Source organism: Jaculus jaculus, chromosome 5 (assembly GCF_020740685.1).
Source record: "Jaculus jaculus isolate mJacJac1 chromosome 5, mJacJac1.mat.Y.cur, whole genome shotgun sequence".
Classification (NCBI taxonomy): Eukaryota; Metazoa; Chordata; class Mammalia; order Rodentia; family Dipodidae; genus Jaculus; species Jaculus jaculus.
In genome coordinates this window covers 156,236,338-156,260,260 of record NC_059106.1, presented here as the reverse complement: position 1 = coordinate 156,260,260, position 23,923 = coordinate 156,236,338, and the positions used below count along the sequence as shown (strand labels likewise).

Here is a 23,923-nt window from a genome sequence, read left to right as displayed (position 1 = left end):
AGTGCCTTAGGCACCACATAGAACAGCCCTTCATTCAGGTCCACACAAATCCTATGTAACTTACAAGTCATTACAAGTCACACAGAAGTGACTGTAAGCAAGCATAGATGCTTTTCTGGAGCCTCCTCAAAATGGAATATATCTGTGTGTATCCCTAATTAGAACTTAATATGGTTCATTCTTCTTTTTATACATTTTTATATTTTTTGGTTTTTGGTTTTTCAAGGTCAGGTCTCACTCTAGCTCAGGATGACCTGGACTTCACTATGTAATCTCAGGGTGGCCTTGAACTCACAGCGATCCTCCTAACTCTGCCTCCCGAGGGCTGGGATTAAAGGCGTGCATCATCATGTTGTAGCTCATGTTGGTTGGAACTCCCCACATAGGCCAGACTGGCCTAGAACTCAGAGCAATCCTTCTGCTTCAGTCTCTTGTCATTCTTTCATTCTTTTCTTTTGTGTGCACATGTGTGGGTGATGTGCGTGTTTTTGTATGCATGTGTGTATGAAGGACAGAGGTCAACATCAGGAGATTTCCTTAATGACTCTCCACCTTATTGCTTTTTTTTTTTTTAATATTTATTTGAGAGAGAAAAAGGTAACACAGAGAGAATGGGCATGCCAGGGCCTCTAGCCACTGCAAAACAACTCCTGATACGTGTACCATCTTGTACATCTGCCTTATGTGGTATTGGGGAGTCGAACCTGGGTCCTTAGTCTTCTCAGGCAAGTGCTTTAACCACTGAGCCACTTTTCCAGCCCATCCCCATCTTATTTTTGAGACAGCAAGCAAGAAAAAGAGAGAGAGAGAGAGAAGAGAGAATTGGTGTGCCAGGACCTCTATCAACTGCAATCAAACTCCAGGAGTATGAGCCACCTTGTGTGCATGCGTCACCTTGTACATTTGGCTTATGTGGGTTCTGGGGAGTCAAACCTGGGTCCTTAGGCTTCATAGACAAGCGCCTTAACCTCTAAGCCATCTCTCCAGCCCATCCACCTTTATTTTTAAGACTGGACCTCTCACTGAACCCAGAGCTCACCAACTCGGCGGGACTAGCTAGCCATCAAGTCCCCACCTCCCGGCACTGCAATTGCAGGTGTACACTATTAGGCCCGGCTTTATCCAGGGGTTCTGGGGATCCAAATGGAGGTCCTCGTGCTTGGTTGGCAAGCGCTGCTCCCACAGAGCCATCTCCCCAGCCTCTGTGACTCATCTGATGGGTGTACAAATTAGCCAGAGAAAACAAGAAGTCACCAAAGGGACTGAAGCTTTTTCGAAGAGGAACTTTCCCCTCCCTCCACCCAAGCAGACAGCCTGGGGCACTCCACCACAGATCTACATGCAGCTTTACCGTGGCGCTTGCATATGGCGTTTACCACAGAGCAGAATCCAGTAAGGCAAGGGGTATGAGGGACAGCCCAGCTTCCTTCCCACAGGAAGAAGCTCATGGAGAAGAAAGAGGGTCCCATCACCCCATGAACAAGCCCAGAACATAAGCACAGAATTGGTCCGCTAACGTCACCTCGGCAGTGCCCCACAGGCTGGGCAGCTGCGACGGCAGAAATGTATTTGCTCATGGTTTGGAGGCCAAGAAGCCCATGGTTCTGTCCCAGCCGGTGTCTCCTGAGGCCTCGCTCCCTGGGCTTATGCATGTGAATTCACGTGGTCTTTTCTTGTGTGTGCACATGCCTGTATTGAAATGCCATCTTTTCTAAGAACACAAGTCATATTGGATGATGGTCCATGCACTATGACGTCTCTACACCTTAATTACCTCTTGAAAGACTTTATCTTCCAACCTAGTGATGTTCCCAGATCCAGGCAGTTGGGACTTGAACAAAGGAATGGTAGGGAAACCCCACCTTCAGCTTCCCTGTGTGTGGGCTCAGGCTCCCAGGACCCAAGGGCCACTACAGTGAGCAGAGCTAAGGCTCACAAGCCTTTGGGGAGGCAGAAGCCACACCAAGCAACTCTATTTAAAAGGTCTCTTCTGGGCTAGAGAGATGACTTAGCAGTGAAGGCACATGCCTGCGAAGCCTAAGGACCCAGGTTCAATTCTCCAGGTCCCACATAAGCCACATGCATATGTGGCACATGCGTCTGGAGTTCGTTTGTGGTGGCTAGAGGCCCCAGTGTGGCCATTCTCTCTCTCTCTCATAAATAAATAAATAAACTATATCTTAAAAATTTTTTTTTAAGGGCTGGAGAGATAGCTTAGCGGTTAAGCGCTTGCCTGTGAAGCCTAAGGACTCGGGTTCGAGGTTCGGTTCCCCAGGACCCACATTAGCCAGATACACAAGGGGGCGCACGTGCCTGGAGTTCGTTTGCAGTGGCTGGAAGCCCTGCCATGCCCATTCTCTGTCTCTCTCTCACTCTCTGCCTCTTTCTCTCTCTGTCTGTCACTGTCAAATAAATAAATAAAAATAAACTAAAAAATGTTTAAAAAAAGATTAAAAAGAAAACTCGGCTAGGCATGGTGGCGCACACCTTTAATCCCAGCACTCACACTTGGGAGACAGAGGTAGGAGGATCTCTGTGAGTTTGAGGCCACCCTGAGACTATATAGTGAATTCCAGGTCAGCCTGGGCTAGAGTGAGACCTTACCTCGAAAAAAAAAAAAAAAAAGTCGCTTCTGTCTATCTGCGCACCGGTGAGGCATGCATGCCCACCCAGCTGTCAGTGATAATTCTGCAGGGTCTTTCCTGACACTGGGATTTTCTTCCATGACACAGAGATGAATGAGCCTCTCTGATTACCTACAAGGAAACCCAAAACCACCACGTTCCTTTCCCAGAGAAATAGAAAACAAAAATCCCTATTTTGTTTTGGTTTTTGAGACTCTGGCTTTCTATTCTCCTCACTTGCCTGTAATTGTCACAGGCCCCTTATTAAATTGTCACACCATTTCCTCGTCCGTGCAAGGAACTGTGCAGGAGCGGGAGCTGATCTTTCACATCGTCCTTCTGCAAACTTGTAGACTGGGGTCTCCCGGACTCGGGTTCAACAGCTGTTTCTGCTCTTAGCACACAGGAAGTCTGAGCTTTGTATCTGGCTGAGAGAAGACTCCGGAGACTGAAGGTTATAGATCTTGAGGGTCCAGGGCATTGACTTCAGAACCCCGCTTGCTCACATGTGTCTTCTCAGCAGTGAACTCCACAAGCACATTTAACTTCCTTCTCATCCAAATGCTGCAATGTACCTCACTTTCTCTTATCAGGAAAGCAACAGGGCTGGAGAGATGGTTTAGCGGTTAAGTGCTTGCCTGTGAAGCCTAAGGACCCCGGTTCGAGACTCAGTTCCCCAGGTCCCACGTTAGCCAGATGCACAAGGGGGCGCACGCGTCTGGAGTTCATTTGCAGAGGCTGGAAGCCTTGGCGCGCCCATTCTCTCTCTCTCCCTCTATCTGTCTTTCTCTCTGTGTCTGTCACTCAAATAAATAAATAAAAATTTTAAAAAAAGGAAAGAAAGAAAGAAAGCAACAATAACAAAGATTTCTGCTAAAGCCAAAAGGGACTAGGAAGGATTCTGTTGATTTTTACCTGCAATTCACTAGAGCCCTGGGGTGTCCAGTACTCTAGCAACATTTTCTTTTACATTGTAACAGCTCCAGTGTGGCTTTGCTTGTAGCAGCTCAGTTCCGGGCCTAGAAGGCAGCTCACTGTTGGCAGATCTGATTCTCGGGCAGGTTCACGATGCCCTTTGGTGTCTTGGGTAGCAGTCTCCCGTGGGAAAGGTGCACTGTGGGCAATAATCCAGACCCCACTGCGCTTGCCACCCTCTGTGCCCTGGAGGGAAGGGAATAATCTGCCTCTTAAAAACATTGGCTACTTGGAGGACTCGGCACCAAGCAGCTGCTTCTGCTCAGCATGAGACATTTTTTTCAACTGATCTATCCGCTAAGGGTCTCAGAATTCTCTACCCGGTCTTTCGCCTACCACCTGACCGTATTAACCATGGGACTTGGGAACTGCTTCTAGTATGGTAATTAAGTGTACCTCTGAGCTAAGAGGGAAGGCCACCTTCCCACGACCCACACCTGTGCACACCACCCAAGGTCCCTCCCTCACAGAGCAGTTTCTCGCCTCCCCCCCCCCCACAAGAAAAACAGCTCCCTCCTTCTCATTTTGGCTCTCCTGCTACAGGTGTGTGAAAGCCCTTTTTTCTCACGTTCTCTCTCTCTCTTCCTCTCCTTTCCTCTTCTTTTCTTCTCTCCCTCTCTCTTTCTCCCTCTCCCCCATTACAATAAAGTCTTAGATCCAAGAAACTGCCCATCTTAGCCCTCCAGTGTGAACCAGGAAACCTAACACTGCCAACTGGTCCGCTTAAGGATAGGCTGTTTTTGGTTTATTTTGTTTTGTTTTTTTAAGTTAGCCCATTCAGAAGATGCTGGTTTTTTCCAATTGGTCTGTCCCAAGTGATGTCTTTTCTTATTGGTGTGTCTTGGAATAGCTTTTTTAATTGGTACAAAAGTCCAAAGGGATGATTAGCAGCTCTGCAATAACGTGATAAACTGATGTTTGCATGGTTTTAAAAAAGGTCACTTCTGTGTAAAGGTCATATTTTTGTCATTATTTTGTTTTTAAGTAGTTTCAATTGGGAAATTTCCCCACCAGAGAGCATGCTGACCTCACAGTCCACCCAGCAAATGACTTTACAACTAGAAGTAGGTCCTGGACTTGGCTCGTGAGTAAAGTGCTTGCCATGGAGGCATGAGAACCTGAATTCAGATTCCTAACATCCACTTACAATGCCAGGCATGATGGCATATAGCTGTAAACCCAGCACGGGAGAGGCAGAGAGCAGGGGATCACTAGGGCTGGATAGCTAGCCAATCTAACCAAACTGGTGAAGCTTCAGGTTCAGTGAGAAACGCTGTTTCAAAAAGTAAGGTGGGGCTGGAAAAATGGCTCAGAGGTTAAGGCACTGGTCTGCAAAGCCTAGGGGTTCAATTCCTAGTGCCCACATAAAGCCAGATGCACACAGTAGCATGTGCATCTGGAGTTCATCTGGTTGGAGGACCTGGCACATCCATTCTCTCTCTGTCTGTCTTTCTTCTTTATCTCTTTCTGCTTGCAAATAAATAAATAATATTTTTTTTAAATAATGTGGAAGAGCCAGGAGTGGTGGCACACGCTTTTAATCCCAGCATTCGGGAGGCAGAGGTAGGAGGATCACCGTGAGTTCGAGGCCACCCTGAGAGTACAAGTGAATGCCAGGTCAGACTCAGCTAGAGTGAAACCCTACCTCAAAAGACCAAAAAATAAAAATAAAAGTTAAAAAACATGGAGAACAGGGCTGGAGAGATGGCTTAGCGGTTAAGTGCTTGCCTGTGAAGCCTAAGGACCCCGGTTCGAGGCTCAGTTCCCCAGGTCCCACGTTAGCCAGATGCACAAGGGGGCGCACGTGTCTGGAGTTCGTTTGCAGAGGCTGGAAGCCCTGGCGCGCCCAATCTCTCTCTCTCCCTCTATCTGTCTTTCTCTCTGTGTCTGTCGCTCTCAAATTAAAAAAAAAAAAAAAAAAACGTGGAGAACAACTGAGGAAGACACCTGACGTTGACCTTTGGCCTCCACATGCACCTGCGCACACATATGCACCCGTACATATACAAACATGCATCATATATGCACACACACACACACGTGCAAAATTAGATCTTAGAGGTTTGGAAAAGGGAGAAGTCACTGATCATTTTCTTTCCCCTCATTTCTTTCTTCCTCTCCCTTCTCCTGGACCTTGCATAGCCCTCTTTTCTACAACAAAGAAGTCTTAGACATGTTCTCTTTCAAATTTGACATTTAATACTTTATACTCCAAATTTAGCTCTAATTCAAGAAGCATTCCTGTGCCACAGGCAACAGGAAACGGAAACAATCAATATCCTATTCTCCGGCCTAGGACAACTGGCAACCATGTGGGGCTGGAACGGTACAAGAATAAAGTAGCCTTGGGCTGGAGAGAGGGTTTCGTGGTTAAGGCGCCTGCCTGCGAAGCCTAAGGACTCATATACGACTCTACAGATCCCACGTAAGCCAGACGCACAAAGGTGAGGCAAGCACAAGGTCACATATGCCCACTAGGGTGGCACAAGTGTCTGGAGTTCGATTGGCTGAAGCCCTGGCATACCAATTCATTCTCTCTCTCTCTAAAATAAAAAAATAAGATAAATTTTTTTTAAAAAAAGAATAGTATATATGTAATTACAATGATTGTAATGGGGAGGTAATATGATGGAGAATGGAATTTCAAACGGGAAAGTGTGGGGGTGGGGAGGGAGGGAATTACCATGGGATATATTTTATAATCATGGAAAATGTTAATAAAAATTAAAAAAAAAATAAAAATGAAAATAAAAAAATAAAATAAAAAAAAGAATAAAGTAGCCTTGAGGGAAGAAAGACCAGAGCACTGTGGGAACTAGAAACAAAAAATTCTGAAGTAGTGCAAAACAAAATGCTCTAAACCCAGCCCCATATTCTAAACAGAACTCTTAGATTACAGGCGATGACAGAGACTTCTGGCAAAAGGTCATGAGGGATGCAGGTAGGTACTCCCAAAAGAAACATGTTTCACTGCATGTTAAGGAAAAAAGAGCTACCAAATTAGAAAACAAAATAAATAAATGAATAAATAAAAAGAATAACATGGGGAACTAAATTGTCCAACAAGCTTTTCCAAGCCTTGCTGGTCCGGTGGCTCATGGAAAAGCAGTGGTATTTTCTTTTTCCTTCCATTTTGAAAATGAGCCTTGGCTGTTAGAGGATGTACAATGCCAAGAGGTGACAAGGAGGTGAGGCCAGTAAGGGCTCAAAGATCAGCCCTAGCACAGTGTCATCACTCCTAAAGACGGAAGGAAGCCCAGTCATGCCTAGAAAGAGCAAAAAATAAAAACCAGGAGACAGAGAAGCCCCTGGTAAGGCAGGAAAGCTGCCAAGCGGGGGCGGGGGCGGGGGGGGGGGAGGGTCACAGAGGCAGACAGAAGGGGAATGGAATGTGAGAAATGTGGACGCATGTGACCCCCTGCCCCCCCCCATGCGTCCCAGGGGCATTCCTGTCCTGGGAAGGTGACTGCATGGCAGAAGTTCCACCAATCTCCTGCCCCTCCCTTTTACCCTCAGAGTGAAACTCCCCCCCCCATCCAGACAAAAAGTGGGCGTCTGTGCCTTGCCGGCTGAGAGAGTCTAAATCTCCACCTACCTTAAGTTTTAAAACAGGTGTGAGAGTCTAAATAAGGGAAGAGCCCACTGCATCTGTTCTCCAACAGGGTGATGAGTACGTGGTCAAGCTCAACACACACACACACACACACACACACACACACACACACACACACGGCATATATGTGTACATATGGGTATGCACATGAGCCCCAATACATATCCAAAAGGTGTCATTTTCACTATTCACAGACAGAGAAGTTGAAGATAAAAGGGCCCCAATACATGGTCCAAGACTTCTCCAGTACGGAGTAGCAGAAAACTGGAAGCACAAAGCTATCAGCCTCCAAAGCCTGGAGGACACCATTATCCAACGGTGGGGGGGGGGGAGTCACAAGCCCCCACGCCAGCACTGCACTTTCCTACAAAGCCCCCAACAACAAACACAGTCATTACATAAGATAAAAATATGAGGGAAGGGGCTGGAGAGATGGCTTAGCGGTTAAGCGCTTGCCTGTGAAGCCTAAGGACCCCGGTTCGAGGCTCGGTTCCCCAGGTCCCACGTTAGCCAGATGCACAAGGGGGCGCACGCGTCTGGAGTTCGTTTGCAGTGGCTGGAAGCCCTGGCGCGCCCATTCTCTCTCTTTCCCTCTATGTGTCTTTCTCTCTATGTCTGTCGCTCTCAAATAAATAAATAAAAAATGAACCAAAAAACTTTAAAAAAAAAAAATATGAGGGAAGAAAAAAATATGAGGAAAGTACAGGAAAAAAAAAAGATTCATTGGTTGAGTAGAAAAAGCACTTTCTGTGTGTCTCCCTCTGCTTTACAAAAACAAAAAGCTATAAAATAATTCAAAAGGCAAAAGACCAAATAAAAGACAATAAGTGCAACAGCCATAACAAATTCCTAAAAAAGCCAGTAAGATAAGTAGGAGGAAATAGTGAGAAATCACTAACCATATTTTATAAAAGCATACATTTTAACCAAGTATAAATTACTCAAGTTACAACGGATTCTATTTAATTATCAAAATACATCTTTAAAAAGCCAGTTTCATACAATGTGTCATGTGACAGGATCCTGCTAAAGCGCAAATTGCCAATATGGCGAAAGCATTTTCAATACTAATTGCAAGGAGTGGCCCTGAGATGTGCACACAAGGGCGGTCCCGGGAACATCATTCATGCGGGGAGACTTTGAACCAATGTAATGTCTAATAACTGGAAACCAGTTTTCACAATTGCACTAACTCCAAATAATGGAATATTACACCTCAGCAACCATCAAATTTTAGACAAATATTTAACAAAATAAGAGTAATGACAACCCAGTGTGAACAGTATATCTCAACTTTATGATACATGTAATCCAAAAGTCAGCCCCGGACACATCTGCATTACGTGTAACTGACCCTTCTAAATAGTCGCATGGATTGTCATGGGACTGTGTGACTCTTTTCTGATGGTGGTGTCTGCTGCGTTCCCCAAGGAAAGTTGGGGAGGGAGTCATGTTTAATTCAGCAGAAAAGAAACTTCGTGCTCCAAAACAGAGGGGGCGTGGATGATGAAGTCTGACATCACAGCCAGTGGCCGCCTTACCAGCGCAGACTGCCTGCCTGAGCGGCCGCTTAAGCAAAACAAAGAGCAATCACTCAGGGTTAACACAACACGTGTTTGGATGCGTTAATACCTCAAAGTTTCTACAGCGTGCATGTGACTGATTTCGGGAAATTTTAAATACTAAGCACTTAGTCAAAAACACATTTTGGGGGCTGGAGAGATGGCTTAGCAGTTAAGCACTTGCCTGTGAAGCCTAAGGACCCCGGTTCGAGGCTCGATTCCCCAGGACCCACATTAGCCAGATGCACAAGGGGGCACATGCATCTGGAATTTGTTTGCAGTGGCTGGAGGCCCTGGTGTGCCCATTCTCTCCCTCCCCCCCCCCGCCTCTTTCTCTCTCTGTCACTGTCAAATAAATAAATAAAAATGAACAAAAAATATTTTTAAAATGTATTTTGGCACGTGTGTGTTGTGTGCATACAAGAGGATGTGAGCAGTGCCATGGTGCGTGTGGTGGTCAAAAGACAACTTTGGGCCGGGCGTAGTGGCGCGCGCCTTTAACCCCAGCACTCGGGAGGCAGAGGTAGGAGGATCACCATGAGTTCAAGGCCACCCTGAGATGGCAGAGTTAATTCCAGGTCAGCCTGGACCAGAGTGAGACCCTACCTCGGAAAAAAAAAAAAAAAAAAAGACAACTTTGGGGTGTCAGTCCTCCTCTCCCACCTCCTTTGAGGGTCTCTCATTGTTCACAACTTGGTACACCGAGTTGGCTGGTCCACAAGCCTCTGGGAAATTCTCCTGTCCCTGCCTTCCATCTGGTCACGGGTATGCTGGGATGCTGGGATCACAGTTTTAGGCTTGGCCCATGGGTCTGGGATCCAAACACGGCTACTCATGTTTGCAAGGCCACTGCTTTACACACTGAGCATCTGTCTAGGCTCCAAAATACTTTTACACATTTTTTATTCTTGAGGTAGGGTCTCACTCTACTAGCTCAGGCTGACCTGGAATTCACCATGGAGTCTCAGGGTGACCTCGAACTCACAACGATCTTCCTACCTCTGCCTCCCCAGTGCTGGGATTAAAGGCATTTAAATAGTTGAAGGACAACACTGGAACAAGGAAGGGGAGGAAGGAAGGAAGGAAGGAAGGAAGGAAGGGAGGGAGGAAGGGAGGGAGGGAGGGAGGGAGGGAGGGGAGGGGAGGGGAGGGGAGGGGAGGGGAGGGGAGGGGAGGGGAGGGGAGGGGAGGGAGGGGAGGGGAGGGGAGGGGAGGGGAGGGGAAGGGAAGGGAAGGGAAGGGAAGGGAAGGGAAGGGAAGGGAAGGGAAGGGAAGGGAAGGGAAGGGAAGGGAAGGGAAGGGAAGGGAAGGGAAGGAAGGGGGTTGGAGAGATGACTCAGCTGTTAAGGCACTTGCCAGTAAAGCCTAAGGACCTGTTCGATTCACATTGCCCATGTTAAGCCAGATGCACAAAGTGGCCCATGCATCTGGAGTTCCTTTACAGCAGCTGAAGGCCTTGGCGTGACCATTCTTTCTCTCTCTATCTGCCTCTTTCTTTCCTCTTTCTCTCTTAAATAAATAAATTTTTTAAAAATGAAAAGAGAGAAAGAAAGAAAAGAGAAAGGAAGGGAGGGAGGGAAGAAGAGAGGATGGGATGTAGTAACAGCACTCAGTGCTGGTCTAGAAGCAACTCAAGAGTGCTGAATTCTGTGGGAGTACATTCACCACATAGCGCTTTCCCTCCAGAGGGAAATTCTCATTTTATTACATCAAATTGGCCTTGAAATTGCAACCACTGCTCACAAATGTTAGTTTTTAATAGAATAAAATGTCATCCTATGGGAATGACACTTCACAAACCTGCACTGATGTTTTCAAAACAAGCTTTCTTTATTAGCATTATTAAACGTAAATGTTCAACTGAGAACTGAGTCATAGAACAGTTTCTCTAATTAAATTTTTAACCTGGAATAAAGACTGCACTTAGAAACCTCCACTTCTGCATCCCAGAGGCAGTACCGCCAACCGAAAGCAAAAGCCCGATTGCATAAGTGATAACACTTATCTTTCTCCATTTGTTTCCACTGAAGCTCAGATAAAATGCTAAACCCTGCTGATCCCAGGGCCAGTTCACTTCCACCCCAGGCAGTTCCTCATTCCATGGCCTCCATGTCCCCTCTCCCTGAAGGGGCTGTGCAAAGCTTGGGGAAGCTGCCATACTGCTGCTGTGCATAATGCACCAGGCAAAGGTCCTGCTTGTTCAACCTTGTTTGGAATAAATAGAAGAATGGCTCGACCAGGGACTCCTACACAAGACATGTGCTTAGAGCGCTACTATTGATTGACGGCCTTCTCCGCTCCCAAGAGTGTCCCCCTCCCAGGCAAACAAAAAGTACTGAAACCAACAGACAGATTGCTGACTTTAGCTGCTCCGAGTGTCACTGAAGTTTGAAGATCAAAGCCTGGGTTCCAGCCACAGAGATTCATTCAGTGTGGCCTATGCTGGGAAGAGAGTAAATCACAGAGTTCAGTGAAGCCCAGGCCCATTTTCTGCGTCCTCACAAGAGGCTTAAATAGAGGGCACGAGGTATGCATACTTAAGCATCCCTGGGCAAGGTGTGGTCCCGCCCATATTGCCCTATCATTGTCTCAGCTCAGGTCTGTCCTCATCGGTGGTCTGAGAAATTGTCAGAACTGTCCCAGGGAAGCAAGGATTCCTCTGGTTGGTACCAGGGCTTTAGAGCTCCCCTTCTCCCAGCATGGGATCCCATGGGAACATTTACATCTTTGGTGTCCATTGTTTTCAATAGTCTGCCAACTGAAGGAAGAGGCCAAGCACCTTTTTTTTAAATTTCATTTTATTTTTATTTACTTATTAAAGACAGAGAGAAAGAGAGTGAGAGAAAGAGAGAGAGAGAGCTCAGGGCCTCCAGCCACTGCAAATGAACTCCAGACACGTGCACCACCACATGCATCTGGCTTACGTGGGACCTAGAGAATCGAACCAGGTCCTCAGGCTTCACAGGCAAGCTCCTTAACCGCTAAGTCATCTCTCCAGCCCACCAAGCACTTTTTTATTGTTTTTTTTTTTGATAGTTTCTCTTGTTTTGATGCATGCGTGCATTTTTGTGCACTTGCATGCAGTTTTGTATACAGGCCAGAGGACAACCCCAGACATTACCCTCAATAATGTCCTCTTTTTGAGTCATAATCTCTCATTGGCCTAGGACTCACTAATTAAATTAAGCTAGACTGGCTGGCCAGAAAGCCCCAGGACGCCCCCCCGTCTCTGCCTCTGTCACTGGATAACAAGACTAAGCCACCACGCCCCACGTTTTTACATGGATAGTTGGATTCAAACTCGGGTCTTCTTGCTTTGCGAGGCTATCCCTCCAGCCCCACAAGTCTCCCTTTAAAATGTCCTACCAGGACAGTTACAAAAGCAGCTACCAAGAGCCGGGCATGGTGGCGCACGCCTTTAATCCCGGCACTCGGGAAGCAGAGGTAGGAGGATCGCAGTGAGTTCAAGGCCATCCCTGAGACTCCATAGTGAATTCCAGGTCAGCCTGGGCTAGAGTGAGACTCTACCTTGAAAACCAAAAGAAAAAAAAAAGCTGGGTGTGGTCACGCATGTGTGTAACCACATTCTTATTCAGGAGGAGACTGTAGCATCACTGGGGTTCACTAACCAAAAGTGGCAGCTACAAGGTGAGGGAGAGAGTCCGGCTCGAGAAAACATGAGGATGAGAGATGGAAGAACCCAGTGTTAGCCTCTGGCCTCTGCACGTGTCCACATGGGTGCGCGCATCTGTACACACACGTGCATATGCCACACACCACACCACACGTACACTGACACAGAGAGGGAGTGTGTGTGTGTTCGAGCAGCAGTTGAAGGGTGCCCTGTCAACTTAGCAATAAGCCATAAGCAGGGGGTGAGCATGGCAGAGATAATGCAGGGCAGGAGACTAAGATATACTGAATGGCTCACAAAATGGGCAAGGATTTTCTTGCAGAAGGCTGCAGGATTACAGAATGTCTTGGCAGGAATTTGGGTTAGGAGACTAATAACTTATGGGAGGGGGGGATTACAGTCAAAGAGACAGACTCCAAAGCTACATATATCTCCATGGTAGACGTCCAAAAAAAAAAAAAAAAATGTATGTTTGCAAATAGCAAATTCTCCATCTGCCGCAGTGTTGGTACATTTTCTCGGGAAAGCTGAGGGGTCCATTAGCAGTCCTGTGACACCGCAAAATATGTGTCTGCTCTGGTTCTCAGGAGCCTCGGAGTCCACCTTCACAAGTCCCTGTAAAAAGCGCCACTATCTCTAGGGCTTTCTCGGTAACCAGCTCAACCTCAGGCTTCCCCAGGAGAAACAGAAGTAGCAGCAGGGAGTGAGGAAGAATCACAGAAAAAGCCTACGATGCCCAGCCGGTCAACCTGCGCATTACCGCTCAGAAGGCTGCCCCATGTTTAGGGAGATCAAAGCTTTCTTTGATCCATTCTAAGACTCTTTAGTGAATACCTGTATGTGCCAGGGGCCACTCAGGGCACTGTGGGCAAAGCAGTGGTTCACTCCTCATGGAGCGTGTGATCTAGTGGGGAGTGGACAAGCTCACCAGCTCATAAGCATATACAAGGGTCAGGTGCCAATAACAGTCCATTGTGCCCCTTTCACATTCATAAGTTGGAGGCCTAAGTCTCCATACCTCAGAATGAAGCCTTATTTGGAGACAAGGCCTCCCTCCTCCTCCTCCTCCTCCTCCTCCTCCTCCTCCTCCTCCTCCTCCTCCTCTTCTTCTTTTTTGTTGTTGTTGCATGTGCATGCATGTGCTCATGTGTACATACATGTGGGCAAATGTGGGGGGATAGTCCATGAACATGTGTGTGCATGTGGAGGACAGAAACTGAATTTAGGTGTCTTCCTCAATTGCCCTCCTTTTATTTTTGGTTTTGGTTTCTCGAGGTAGGGTTTCACTCTAGCCCAGGCCTGGAATTTACTATATAGTCTTAGGCTGGCCTCGAACTCATGGCGATCCTTCTACCTCTGCCTCCCGAGTGCTGGGATTAGAGGCATGCGCCACCACTCCCAAAATGATATATGTGGCAGATGCTATGATGCTGAAGAGCACCTCTCCCTTGAAAGGCCATATCAACAGTTGGGTGTGTCATGTCCTTTTCCTGAGCACCTTTTTTCTGATGAAGCCCCCTGCTTAACTCTACATTAAAATCTCTTCCTGGGCTGGAGAGATGGCTTAGTGGTTAAGGTGCTTACCCGCAAAGCCTAAGGACTAATATTCGACACTCCAGATCCCATGTAAGCCAGATGCCCATGGTGACACATGCATCTGGAGTTCAATTACAGTGGCTGGAGGCCCTGGTGCACCAATTCATATTCTCTCATAAAAAAATAAAAGGCCAGTCTGTTGGGTTTGCCTCAAAACAAAAAAATCTCTTCTTAAACAAACTCCAACTCTACTTCTCACTGGCTCATCCTGAAACTCTTTCCTGTGACAAGAATCTCCACATCACCCCTAGTAAAATTCTGAAAGGAACTCCTCAGGCAGGCTGCTACAGGCGGCAGCACAGAAGAGCCTGGTCCTTGGCTCATGCCCGCTGCCCCTGGCAATCTGCCATCCAGCAACAGCCCCATCAGAAGGCACGAAATCCAATTCAGACTCCCACTTGGACATGATCAGAGCCTGGACTGAGTAGAGGAGGAGACTGCAATGGTTAGCAAAACGGTAGGCTGCAAATGTCACACTAACTGGCCTGGGAGCTTCAGGAGGCCCCAGTCCCCACTTCCCATGCCTTGGGTGACTGTGGGCTTAAAGCAGCTTGTGCTAAATTGCATCTGTCTTTTTTTTTTTTTTTTTTCAACGTAGGGTCCCACTCTAGCCAAGACTGACCTGGAATTCACTATGTATTCTCCGGGTGGCCTTAGACTCACAGTGATCCTCCTACCTCTGCCTCCCCAGTGCTAGGATTAAAGGTGTGTACCACCATGCCCGGCTTTGCATCTGTCTTTATATGATCGCTGGGGTTGCTACCTCTGGATTGCTCAGCGAGCACTTTTAACAACTGAGCCATTTCCCCAGCCCCTCAAAACACATTTTTTTAATAAAAAAAAAAAAATCAATCAATAAATCAGGCTTTACCTTCCCTGCAAAAGCACCCAACCAGCCCATCTCTTTGGGAGGACATGGGTACCCCTCCCCACTCCTTCTGGAGGGATGACCACCGTGACTCATGATCGCCACCCTTCCCAGGAACAGCCAGCAGCAGGCAGAAGGCCACGGTCTTGCAGACCTGAGTCAGACAGGTTATGTCCAACGAGGACTCCACACCCGCAGAGCAAATACGGGGTTGCACCTCTCGTGTGGGCGCCATTCGGCATGGTGGTGTTGACTCACAGCACCCTTTGAAGTCTTCAGGGCCTGTATCACTGAACACGGAGCAGCAGGACCTACGTGCCAATTGTACTTCAAAAAGATGAGGCAGGGCAGGAAGTTCAAAAGCATGTGCCCGCAACTGCGTGGCCTGCACTCTGCAAAAATTATAGACACTGCCTTGTCACACAGGACACCCAGAGCAGGTGCCTCTGCAAATGCCTCATCTTGCCGAGCAGCCTTGCTGGCGATTAAGAGGAATTTCCAGTTCTCTAAGTATTTCTTGTTCCTCAGAGCTCGTACTCGGAAATTTTTAGCACACAGAAATTCAGGACTTAGCACCTGTTTGTTTCAGAAATACTTGCTAAAAACAGATCTGTCAAAAGGCCACCTCTAAAATTAGTCATATTTCCTGTTGAGTAAAACATAGTAAAAGGTATTTTTAGTAACTCCTCCACTCCAGGTACCAGCACCGTGGCGCTTGGTGCATGATTATCGGCTACTTACTAAGCAGGCGACCCTTATTTTTAGCCCAGAAATAGTTTTAGTGAAAGTGGTAAACTGGGTTTCTTTTTAACTGACTTGGAACAAGATATTTACACATCTTAACCAATGGTTTATGTACTCAACTTTGCCTCTTAATCACAAAAGAAGGTTAACAGTGGCATGAGCAGGTTGGCATGGAGGACTCAGCTGAGTTTGCCTACCAAACCAATTCAGTCTGAGATATGCTTAAACTGTTCTCACGCCACCTTTCCAGCTGTATTAGATCCATGTTTCAAAATGTAATCATAGCATCTTTTTTTTTTTAATTTTTATTTATTTATTTATTTGAGAGCGACAGACACAGAGAGAAAGACAGGTAGAGGGAGAGAGAGAGAATGGGCGCGCCAGGGCTTCCGGCCTCTGCAAATGAACTCCAGACGCGTGCGCCCCCTTGTGCATCTGGCTAACGTGGGACCTGGGGAACCAAGCCTCGAACCGGGGTCCTTAGGCTTCACAGGCAAGCGCTTAACCGCTAAGCCATCTCTCCAGCCCAATCATAGCATCTTATGGGCCACAGACTGGACATTTCATAGCTATCCAAGAACCACGCTCGGGCAGCAAGCCCAACTTCCCTCAGTCTCTTGAAGCCATTAGTCGGCGCTCCTACCCAGCAGCTTCGTCCTGTCTCAGGATCACAGCGGGCAAGTGACGCTCATCAGAATCTGATGCTCAGATCATTTTTCCCTGGTCCCAGCATCAACTTAGTTCAGCCACGACTGAGAGGTACCAATTAAGAAGGTCACATGACAAGTGACTGTCCTGAAAGGCAGATTTTCAGAGATCGCATTCACTTGAAGTCAAAGGAGGGCAAAACTAGGTCTCAGCCCAAGCCTTCCTTTGTTTTCAGGCCATAAAAGGTCCATCTAGATTTGGATTACTTCCAAACAAACAACTTCAGAGGCCAAGTGGGTAACCCACTGCCCTGCCCTGCAGCTAATGGTAGCAAAAGGAGACTCTCAATGAGATAGGATTAACTGGAAATGGAAGTCAGGGGAAAGGGGTCCTTTTGTCATCCAGACGCACACAGGAAGTCCCAGCAAAGCCTAGAGGACTGCGCCCAGAGCATTTTGGAAATGGTACACCAAGGCAAAACGGCGGAATACGTGGCCCCAAATATGCCTTCAAGTGCCCACACAGTGCAGACTTTGATAGGCGGGTCCAAAACACAGCCTATGCTGTGTCCCTTGGCTTCTCTTCCTCCATCCTGAACTGATTTCCAAGATAAGTTACCCCAAATCCTACACAGGGTGGTCTGGGGAAGCCACATCTGCTTCTCACTATCTGACTTCATAAACAATTTAAGTCTGTATCTATTTTTCAAAAGGGCTGGGGGGTACTGGAGAGATGGTTTAGCAATTAATGCACATGCCTGTGAAGCCTAAGGACCCATGTTCAACTCTCCAGATCCCACATAAACCAGATGCATAACATGATGCATGTGCAAGGTCACACATGCACACAAGGGATTGCACATGTCTGGAGTTTGCAGTGGCTGGAGGCACTGGCACACCAATTCTCTCTCTCTCTCTCTCTCTCTCTCTCTCTCTCTCTCTCTCTCTCTGTGTGTGTGTGTGTGTGTGTGTGTGTGTGTGTGTCTCACACACACACACACAAAGCTGAGTGCCACCATTCCCAGAAAAGCTCAGGGTAAGAGCACTATGCAAGCATGAAGATACAAGAGATCCTAACTGGCATACGGTCCTCCAGAACCCATGTAAAAAAGCTACACATATCCACACCCTCCTGCCTCAGAGGACCCCCAAGTCATCCAGATGGATGAAAAGAAAAGCCTGGGCTGGGGAGATGGCTTAGAGGTTAAGGTGTTTGCCTGCAAAGCCAAAGGACCCCAGTTCGATTCCCCAGGACCCACATAAGTCAAATGCACAAGGGGGCATATGTGTCTGGAATTCGTTTGCAATGGCTGGAGGCCCTGGAGCACCTATTTTCTCCCTCTCTCTCTCTCTCTCTCTCTCTCTCTCTCTCTCTCTCATGTAAATAAATAAATAAACAAACAAATAAATAAATGATTTTTTCTTAAAGCCTACAGATCCAGATTCAGTGAAAGACTCACAGTCAAGGATAAAACAGGAAGAGTGATGGAGGAGGACATGTAATGTACATGCACCAAGGCATATGCATCTGCACATACACTATACACACACACCATGCCACAATACTGCATATACACACAGTCCTACATTATACATACACACATGCTATACATACGACAGGCACACATGCACACATCATACATCCACCATGCTACACATCCTGCATGCACACACATGCCTAGACTATACATACACACATGTGCATGCAGTATACATGCACACATCATGCCACACATACTACATACACACACACACATATGCACTGTACATACATACTATAGGATACATAGGGGAATTGCTGTGAGTTCAAGACCAGCCTGAGACTATATAGAGAAGGAATTCCAGGTCAGCCTGGACTAAAGAGAGACTCTACTTCAAAAAACCAAAATAATAACAACAATAATAAGTTAAGGAGAGGAGAGAAGAGACATGCATCCCAAGAAAGGAGAGAGTAACAGAGGGCACAAGCATGTGTCCCTCCTCAACACGCTTGAAGTCATTTCCCCATGAAACAGCCTTCATCAAAGAATTTAGCTTGCAAGCAGCCCAAGGCAGCCTTCATCTTTCTTTTGGCCTTGCTCATTAAGGCAGTACCCAAAACCAGAGTGGGGCTGGGAGTTCATGAACTCCCTGATCCTTCCCAAGCAGAGTCACGAACACACACACACACACACACACACACACACACACTTTAATCTCTACAATCTGCTAAACCCACATCTATTAGTTAAGCATTAAAGGCGCTGGACTGGGGAGATAAATGCTATCAATGACACCATTGTTACTTTAAAGCTGGCAATTGAGTGAGCTAAACTCCAGATTTCCCAGGATGCTCTGCAGTCCCCGGAGCCCAGACCATCCTGGGGAGAGAAAAGTACAGCGGGAAGAGACACGCTTTCAACGGGAAGACCCCTTTCCCACTCCCACCTCACCAAGAACCAGGAACTTTAACTTAAATGGTTTTTGACACATCCAGTGAATCGCTCTTCCCCGAAGTGACGAAGTGAGAGCCATGACCTAAGAAAGGATGCTGAGGGGCTGGAGAGATGGCTTAGCGGTTAAGCGCTTGCCTGTGAAGCCTAAGGACCCCAGTTCCAGGCTTGATTCTCCAGGTTCCACGTTAGATGCACAAGGGGGCGTACATATCTGGAGTTCGTTTGCAGTAACTGGAGGCCCTGGTGCGCCCATTCTCTCTCTCTCTCTATCTGCCTCTTTCTCTATCACTCTCAAATAAATAAATAAAAATGAACAAAAAAAAATTTTTTTTTTTTAAAGAAAGGAAGCTGAGGAGCTAGTTCCATGAGTCAAGTACTGGCCTTGCAGGCATGACAATCTGAGTTTGATCCCCAATGCCACATGAGCCTATAATCCCGGCACTGGGGAAGAGGAGAGCGGAGACTCCCTGGAGATTGCCAGCTAGCCAACCTAGACTGACTGGTGAATTTCCGGCCAATGAAATATCCTATCTTAAACACAGGAGGCCAGGATTCCTAAGGATAACACCTGAGGTTGTCCTCTGGACCCCACACACATGCCCACGCGTACACAGAAACATATACATAGTGCACACACAAGCAAAATGTAAATAAATAAACACAGGCAAGATGGGAGGGAAAGGGGATGGGGGTAGATGGGAACTCTCACCTGGACCACTGTAGGGTAGTAATTCCCTGCATTTTATGAGAGCCCTCCCCCCAACACTCACACACACAGAAGGGGTGTGGGGCTTGGCTCCTGAACTAAAGCCATGGTGTACTGGCCGGGTAGCCGGCACTGAGCTCTGGGTGCTGACACCCAAATACATCCCCATGCAGTTCACACAAGTCCAAAAGCTTTATGCTCTGAAGCTAAAATGCACCTGTGAGGAACCAAGGCCCAATCCAGCAGAAAGTGGCAAGAGGCTAAAAGTCGTGGGCAGAGCAGGTGGATTAGCCGTGGGCAGAGCAGGTAGAAGGGAAGAGGGCTCCAGCAACTACGTTGTCAGCACAAAGATTCACGTCTTTACAGTTGAAATCCACAAGACCAGACTGAATCAATCCTATGAGCTTCAGATGAAAATGAACTTCTGTCCCCCACTTCCACAGAGACAGGAGAAGCGATTTGCATGGATTTGCATGCCCATATGTGGACATAATAGGTAAGGCAGGCAGCCCAACGCCCATCAAAGATTAAGCTTTCTCCCCTTGGACTGGAATGAGATTTGGAGTTTTACCCTCCTTTGAAGAACTACTCAAGTCAGTTCATACTGAAAGCTCCCCCCCCCCCCAGCTTTTTTATTGCGTGGAGATTCAGGCAAGAGGAACTCTTAAAAATGACGGGCTCAGGCTGGAGAGATGGCTTAGCGGTTAAGCGTTTGCCTGTGAAGCCTAAGGACCCCTGTTCAAGACTCGATTCCCCAGGACCCACATTAGCCAGATGCACAAGGGGGTGCACGCCTCTGGAGTTCGTTTGCAGTGGCTGGTAGCCCTGGCGCGCCCATTCTCATTCTCTCTCTCTCTCTCTCTCTCTCTCTCCCTCTCTCTCTCTCTCTCTCTCTCTCCCTCTCTCTCTCTCTCTTTCTCTCTGCCTCTTTTTCTGTCTGTTGCTCTCAAATAAATAAATAAAAATAAACAAAATTTATTTTTAAATGACGGGCTGTAACCCTGCTTACCAAAATAAAGAGGTACCCAGCTCAGAAAGTTTATAGAAAGAGACCACACGTTCCAGGAATGACTGGAGCCCAAGGCTCAAATGCAAGGGTCTCTAGGACAACACCGGAGAAACAAAACTAAACGCCCAATGATAGGTGGGCAGGACGGTTTGGCTCCACCACCCGAGTTCTCACAACACATCCCTGCCAAGGGCCGCCAGCTGGACGGAGGACCCATGGGTAGCAGGGTTTGCCTGCTATTCCTTCCACTTGGATCTCTAAGTTCCCCTTCTCCTTCAAAAAGAGGCTGTTCCCCCTCCAGGGCGAGCAAGCCTCACCCTGGGAGGGAGGTGAGGCCGGTTTGGTAGCCTGGGGTCACTCCCTGCTTGAGCCTCCAAAGTAAGTCATCTTTTCTTGGGTTTCTTCTCACACATCTAAGTTACACTTGGATAGCTGCCTGCACCTGGCCTGGCCAAGGGTTCGTGCTCTCAAACTTCTAATTAGGGGAAAGGAGAGATGCCCCTCCAAGTCCTGGGGGTGGAGGAGGGGCATCCGTTGCCCTCAGCCTCTCCTCCAGAAAGATAAGAAGTCATTAATCTCCAAACCCCTCAAGCGCGGAGGACAACTGTGTCGTTCTGGCCCTCTCCAAAGCGGGGTGTTCACCGCAGCTCCCACACAGAGCTGCAATGGGCTGGGGGCGTGGGGGTGGAGAGAAGAAAGAAGTTGGGGGTGGGAACGGTGGGGGATAGCAGATGTGGGAGGGGTAGGTGGACAGAGAGAAGTGCCCACTGAGGGGGCAGGGGGGACTAGTGGACTGTGGGGGTTGGGGGAAGTCTGTACAGAAAGTCCTCAGTCCACAGGTGGTAAGGAAGGGGTAACCTGTAGGGTTCTCAAGCGTCCCTCAACATCCTCCCAGGAATTCAGGAAGGGGTCAAACACTAAGAAGCCACCAGAGACTGGCTAATGGACTACCCAGCGCCCCCCCCCTTTCTCTCTCTCTCTCTCTCTCTCTCTCTCTCACACACACACACACACACACACACACACACACACACATCGCCCCAGACATAGAGCTGGTCCCCTCTAGCTCTGGTGTCAGCTTCTCCACGGATCTGCGGCCCCAGTGGTCAGAGAAAGCAGACCCCCCCCCAACACACATACGCCCCCACCCCTTCCTCCGGTGTCCGCCAGACGGCGCCCTGCCCACAGACCGGCCGTGCGGGACAGCTTCGCGGGTCCTGGTGTCCCCCCGCCCCATCCTGGGAGACCCTGAGCCCCGAAGACCCTGGGCGATGGGGGGCTTCTGAGCGCGCGCGCGCGCGGGGCTAGATCCCATGGGAAAGCCCTACAGGGGGAGGTGGGACCCCGCTTGGATGGCTCTCGAGGGAACGGTTGGGAGGGTGGGGGGGAAGAACCAGGGCTCTCTGCAGGTCCCCGAGGCCCGCCGGGTGTCCCCCCTCATCTCTCCTCCGGGAGTCGGGGGGAGGGGGGGGTGACTCACCTTCTCCCCGGTGAGCACGTGCAGCCCCTCGCGCACCTTGGCGAAGGAGCCCTCGCCCAACTTCCTGCTGCCGATGAGGTAGTTGCCCACGCGCTTGTGATGCTGGAAGTCCCGGAGGCGCTCCCGGGACACGCCGCTCACCCAGGCCGGCAGGAAACTTGCGTCTGCGGCCGCCGCGGGTCTGGCCGCGTCTTCGGTGCCGCCGCCTCCCCCGGGCGCAGCCGGCTCTCCCAGGAGCCCGTCCCCGGCCGCCGCCGGCATCTCGCTCTCCCGAGGCCCGCGACAGGCTCCGGCTCCGGCTCCGGCTCGGGCTCCCGCGCGCTCACGGCTCCTCCCGGCCGCCGCCGCCGCCGCCGCGGTGCGCTCGCTCGGCCCCGCCTGGCCCGGGTCTCCCGCCGCCGCCGCCGCCGCCGTTCACGCCCCCCGCCCCCCACGCGCCAACCGATCGAGGCGCGCAGACAATAGGGACCGCCCTGGCGACCCGGAGACTGGGGACCCGCCCCCAAGAAGTTCGTTCACAGACGCTCGCTTGGATTGACGGGGGGGGGGGGTGGGCTGTGTCCTCCCTCTCCGGTCACAGATCGCGCCCAAGGTCCGGTCCCGGGAAAGCCGGTGACAGTCACCGGGATATACAGCGCGCGGGGAACGGCGCCGACCCACGAGGGGCGCGCGGTCCGGTGGCACGGTGGGGTTGTCCGGGGAGACGGAGGTTGAGGGGGATGGGGAGTCTCGAACCCTCCGGTGCCTCCGCCCTGGTCACCGGCGTCTGGCCCTGGGGCTGGGGCTCAGGTCCGGCTCGTCGGTTCCTAGCCGTGCACCGCGGTGTCGGCTCCCGCCCGAGAGCTGCGCGCCGAGAGCTGCCGCAGGCGCCCTCTGGAAGGCAGCAGAAGAAAGCCCCATTCAGTTTGAATTGGCAGAAATTTAATCCGACCGCGGGCGGCGGGAACAGAGGCGAGCTCCCACTCGGCAGCCCGAGCACTTTCAAATCCCTCGTAGCCCCTCCTTCCCTCCCCGCGCGCGGCAGCCAGGCTCGACCCTCGCGGCGGCGGGGCGGGGCGCGGCGGGGAGCCACCTGAGCGCCAGACGCGGGGACTCTGCGCCGCCTCCGAGGCGTGCCGTGCGTGGCTCGTGCGCTCGGTCCGCGGCTGGAGCTTTGTGGACCTTTAAGAAGTGAATGCCCTCACCAGGCTCACCCACCTGGGGAAGGGGAGGGGAAGGGGGGAAGGGAGAAGCTCTTGAGCCCCTTGAACTGTGAGCGGGTTAGGTGCTTACCCCAGATGGTGACACACGGTAGGGAGCCTGGACCATGGATGATGGATGGATGGATGGATGGATGGGTGGGTGGGTGATAATCAGGCAGTAGGCATGGGCTAGTGTGCAGACCCGATTGCTGTGTTAGAGAAACAGCCGCCACTATCATAGTAGCTAGCTGGTTACAATGAGGGAAGCGTACTGCCTCTGCGTGGACGCTGATACCTTCTTCTCTCCCTTCCAGCGCCCGTGATTGCGGGACGCACCGGGCGGGCGCTGGCCGCTCCCCTTGCTTTTGTTCTGAGAGCGCTGTGGCGGCTGCACTCATCTCGCATAAACACTTACAGCTACAGCTGCTCTGGCAGCAGGGACCCTCTCCGCGACCCCCTTCGAGAAAGGCGAATCCTCCCAGGGAGAAGCCAGAGGGAAGGTAGCTGAAACGGCCTTGACAAAACTGCTACCTGTTGAGGTGCCCTAATCTAATGCAGAATTCACCTTCCGATCACGCTTCGTCGGAGCTGGAAGGGAGGATTCCTTCCCGCACAAAGTTCCTTTCATTGTTTATGCCTCGGAAAACAAGCAACATCCACGTTGGTGCTTTGCGGTGTGTGGGAGGCGGGGGAGAGGAATTTGCTATACAACTGCCATTCACCGGGTCTTGTGGGGAGTTCTGTCTGACCTACCTGAAAAGTAAGGCAAGAAAAGCCTGGTTTCAAGCTTAAATAACTGCAATTTTGATTATGCTAGGCTGAACCACTCAGATGCCACAAGTAGTCCTG

General features: G+C 49.5%; 1 protein-coding gene across 2 annotated transcripts in view; it reads right to left on the bottom strand.

The window, feature by feature from the left end:
- The window catches only part of Hunk (hormonally up-regulated Neu-associated kinase), a 118,874-nt gene extending 96,720 nt beyond the window's left edge, over positions 1-22,154 (bottom strand). Inside the window, exon 1 of one of the 2 annotated variants that reach the window (XM_045150341.1) lies at positions 21,894-22,154. In XM_045150341.1, coding sequence (XP_045006276.1) covers positions 21,894-22,154 — 261 coding nt within the window. Of the gene's footprint in view, positions 1-3,539; positions 3,822-21,893 lie in introns of those variants that run through there. The other variant, XM_045150342.1, reaches the window with a different exon arrangement.
- Positions 22,155-23,923: the final 1,769 nt, after the last annotated feature.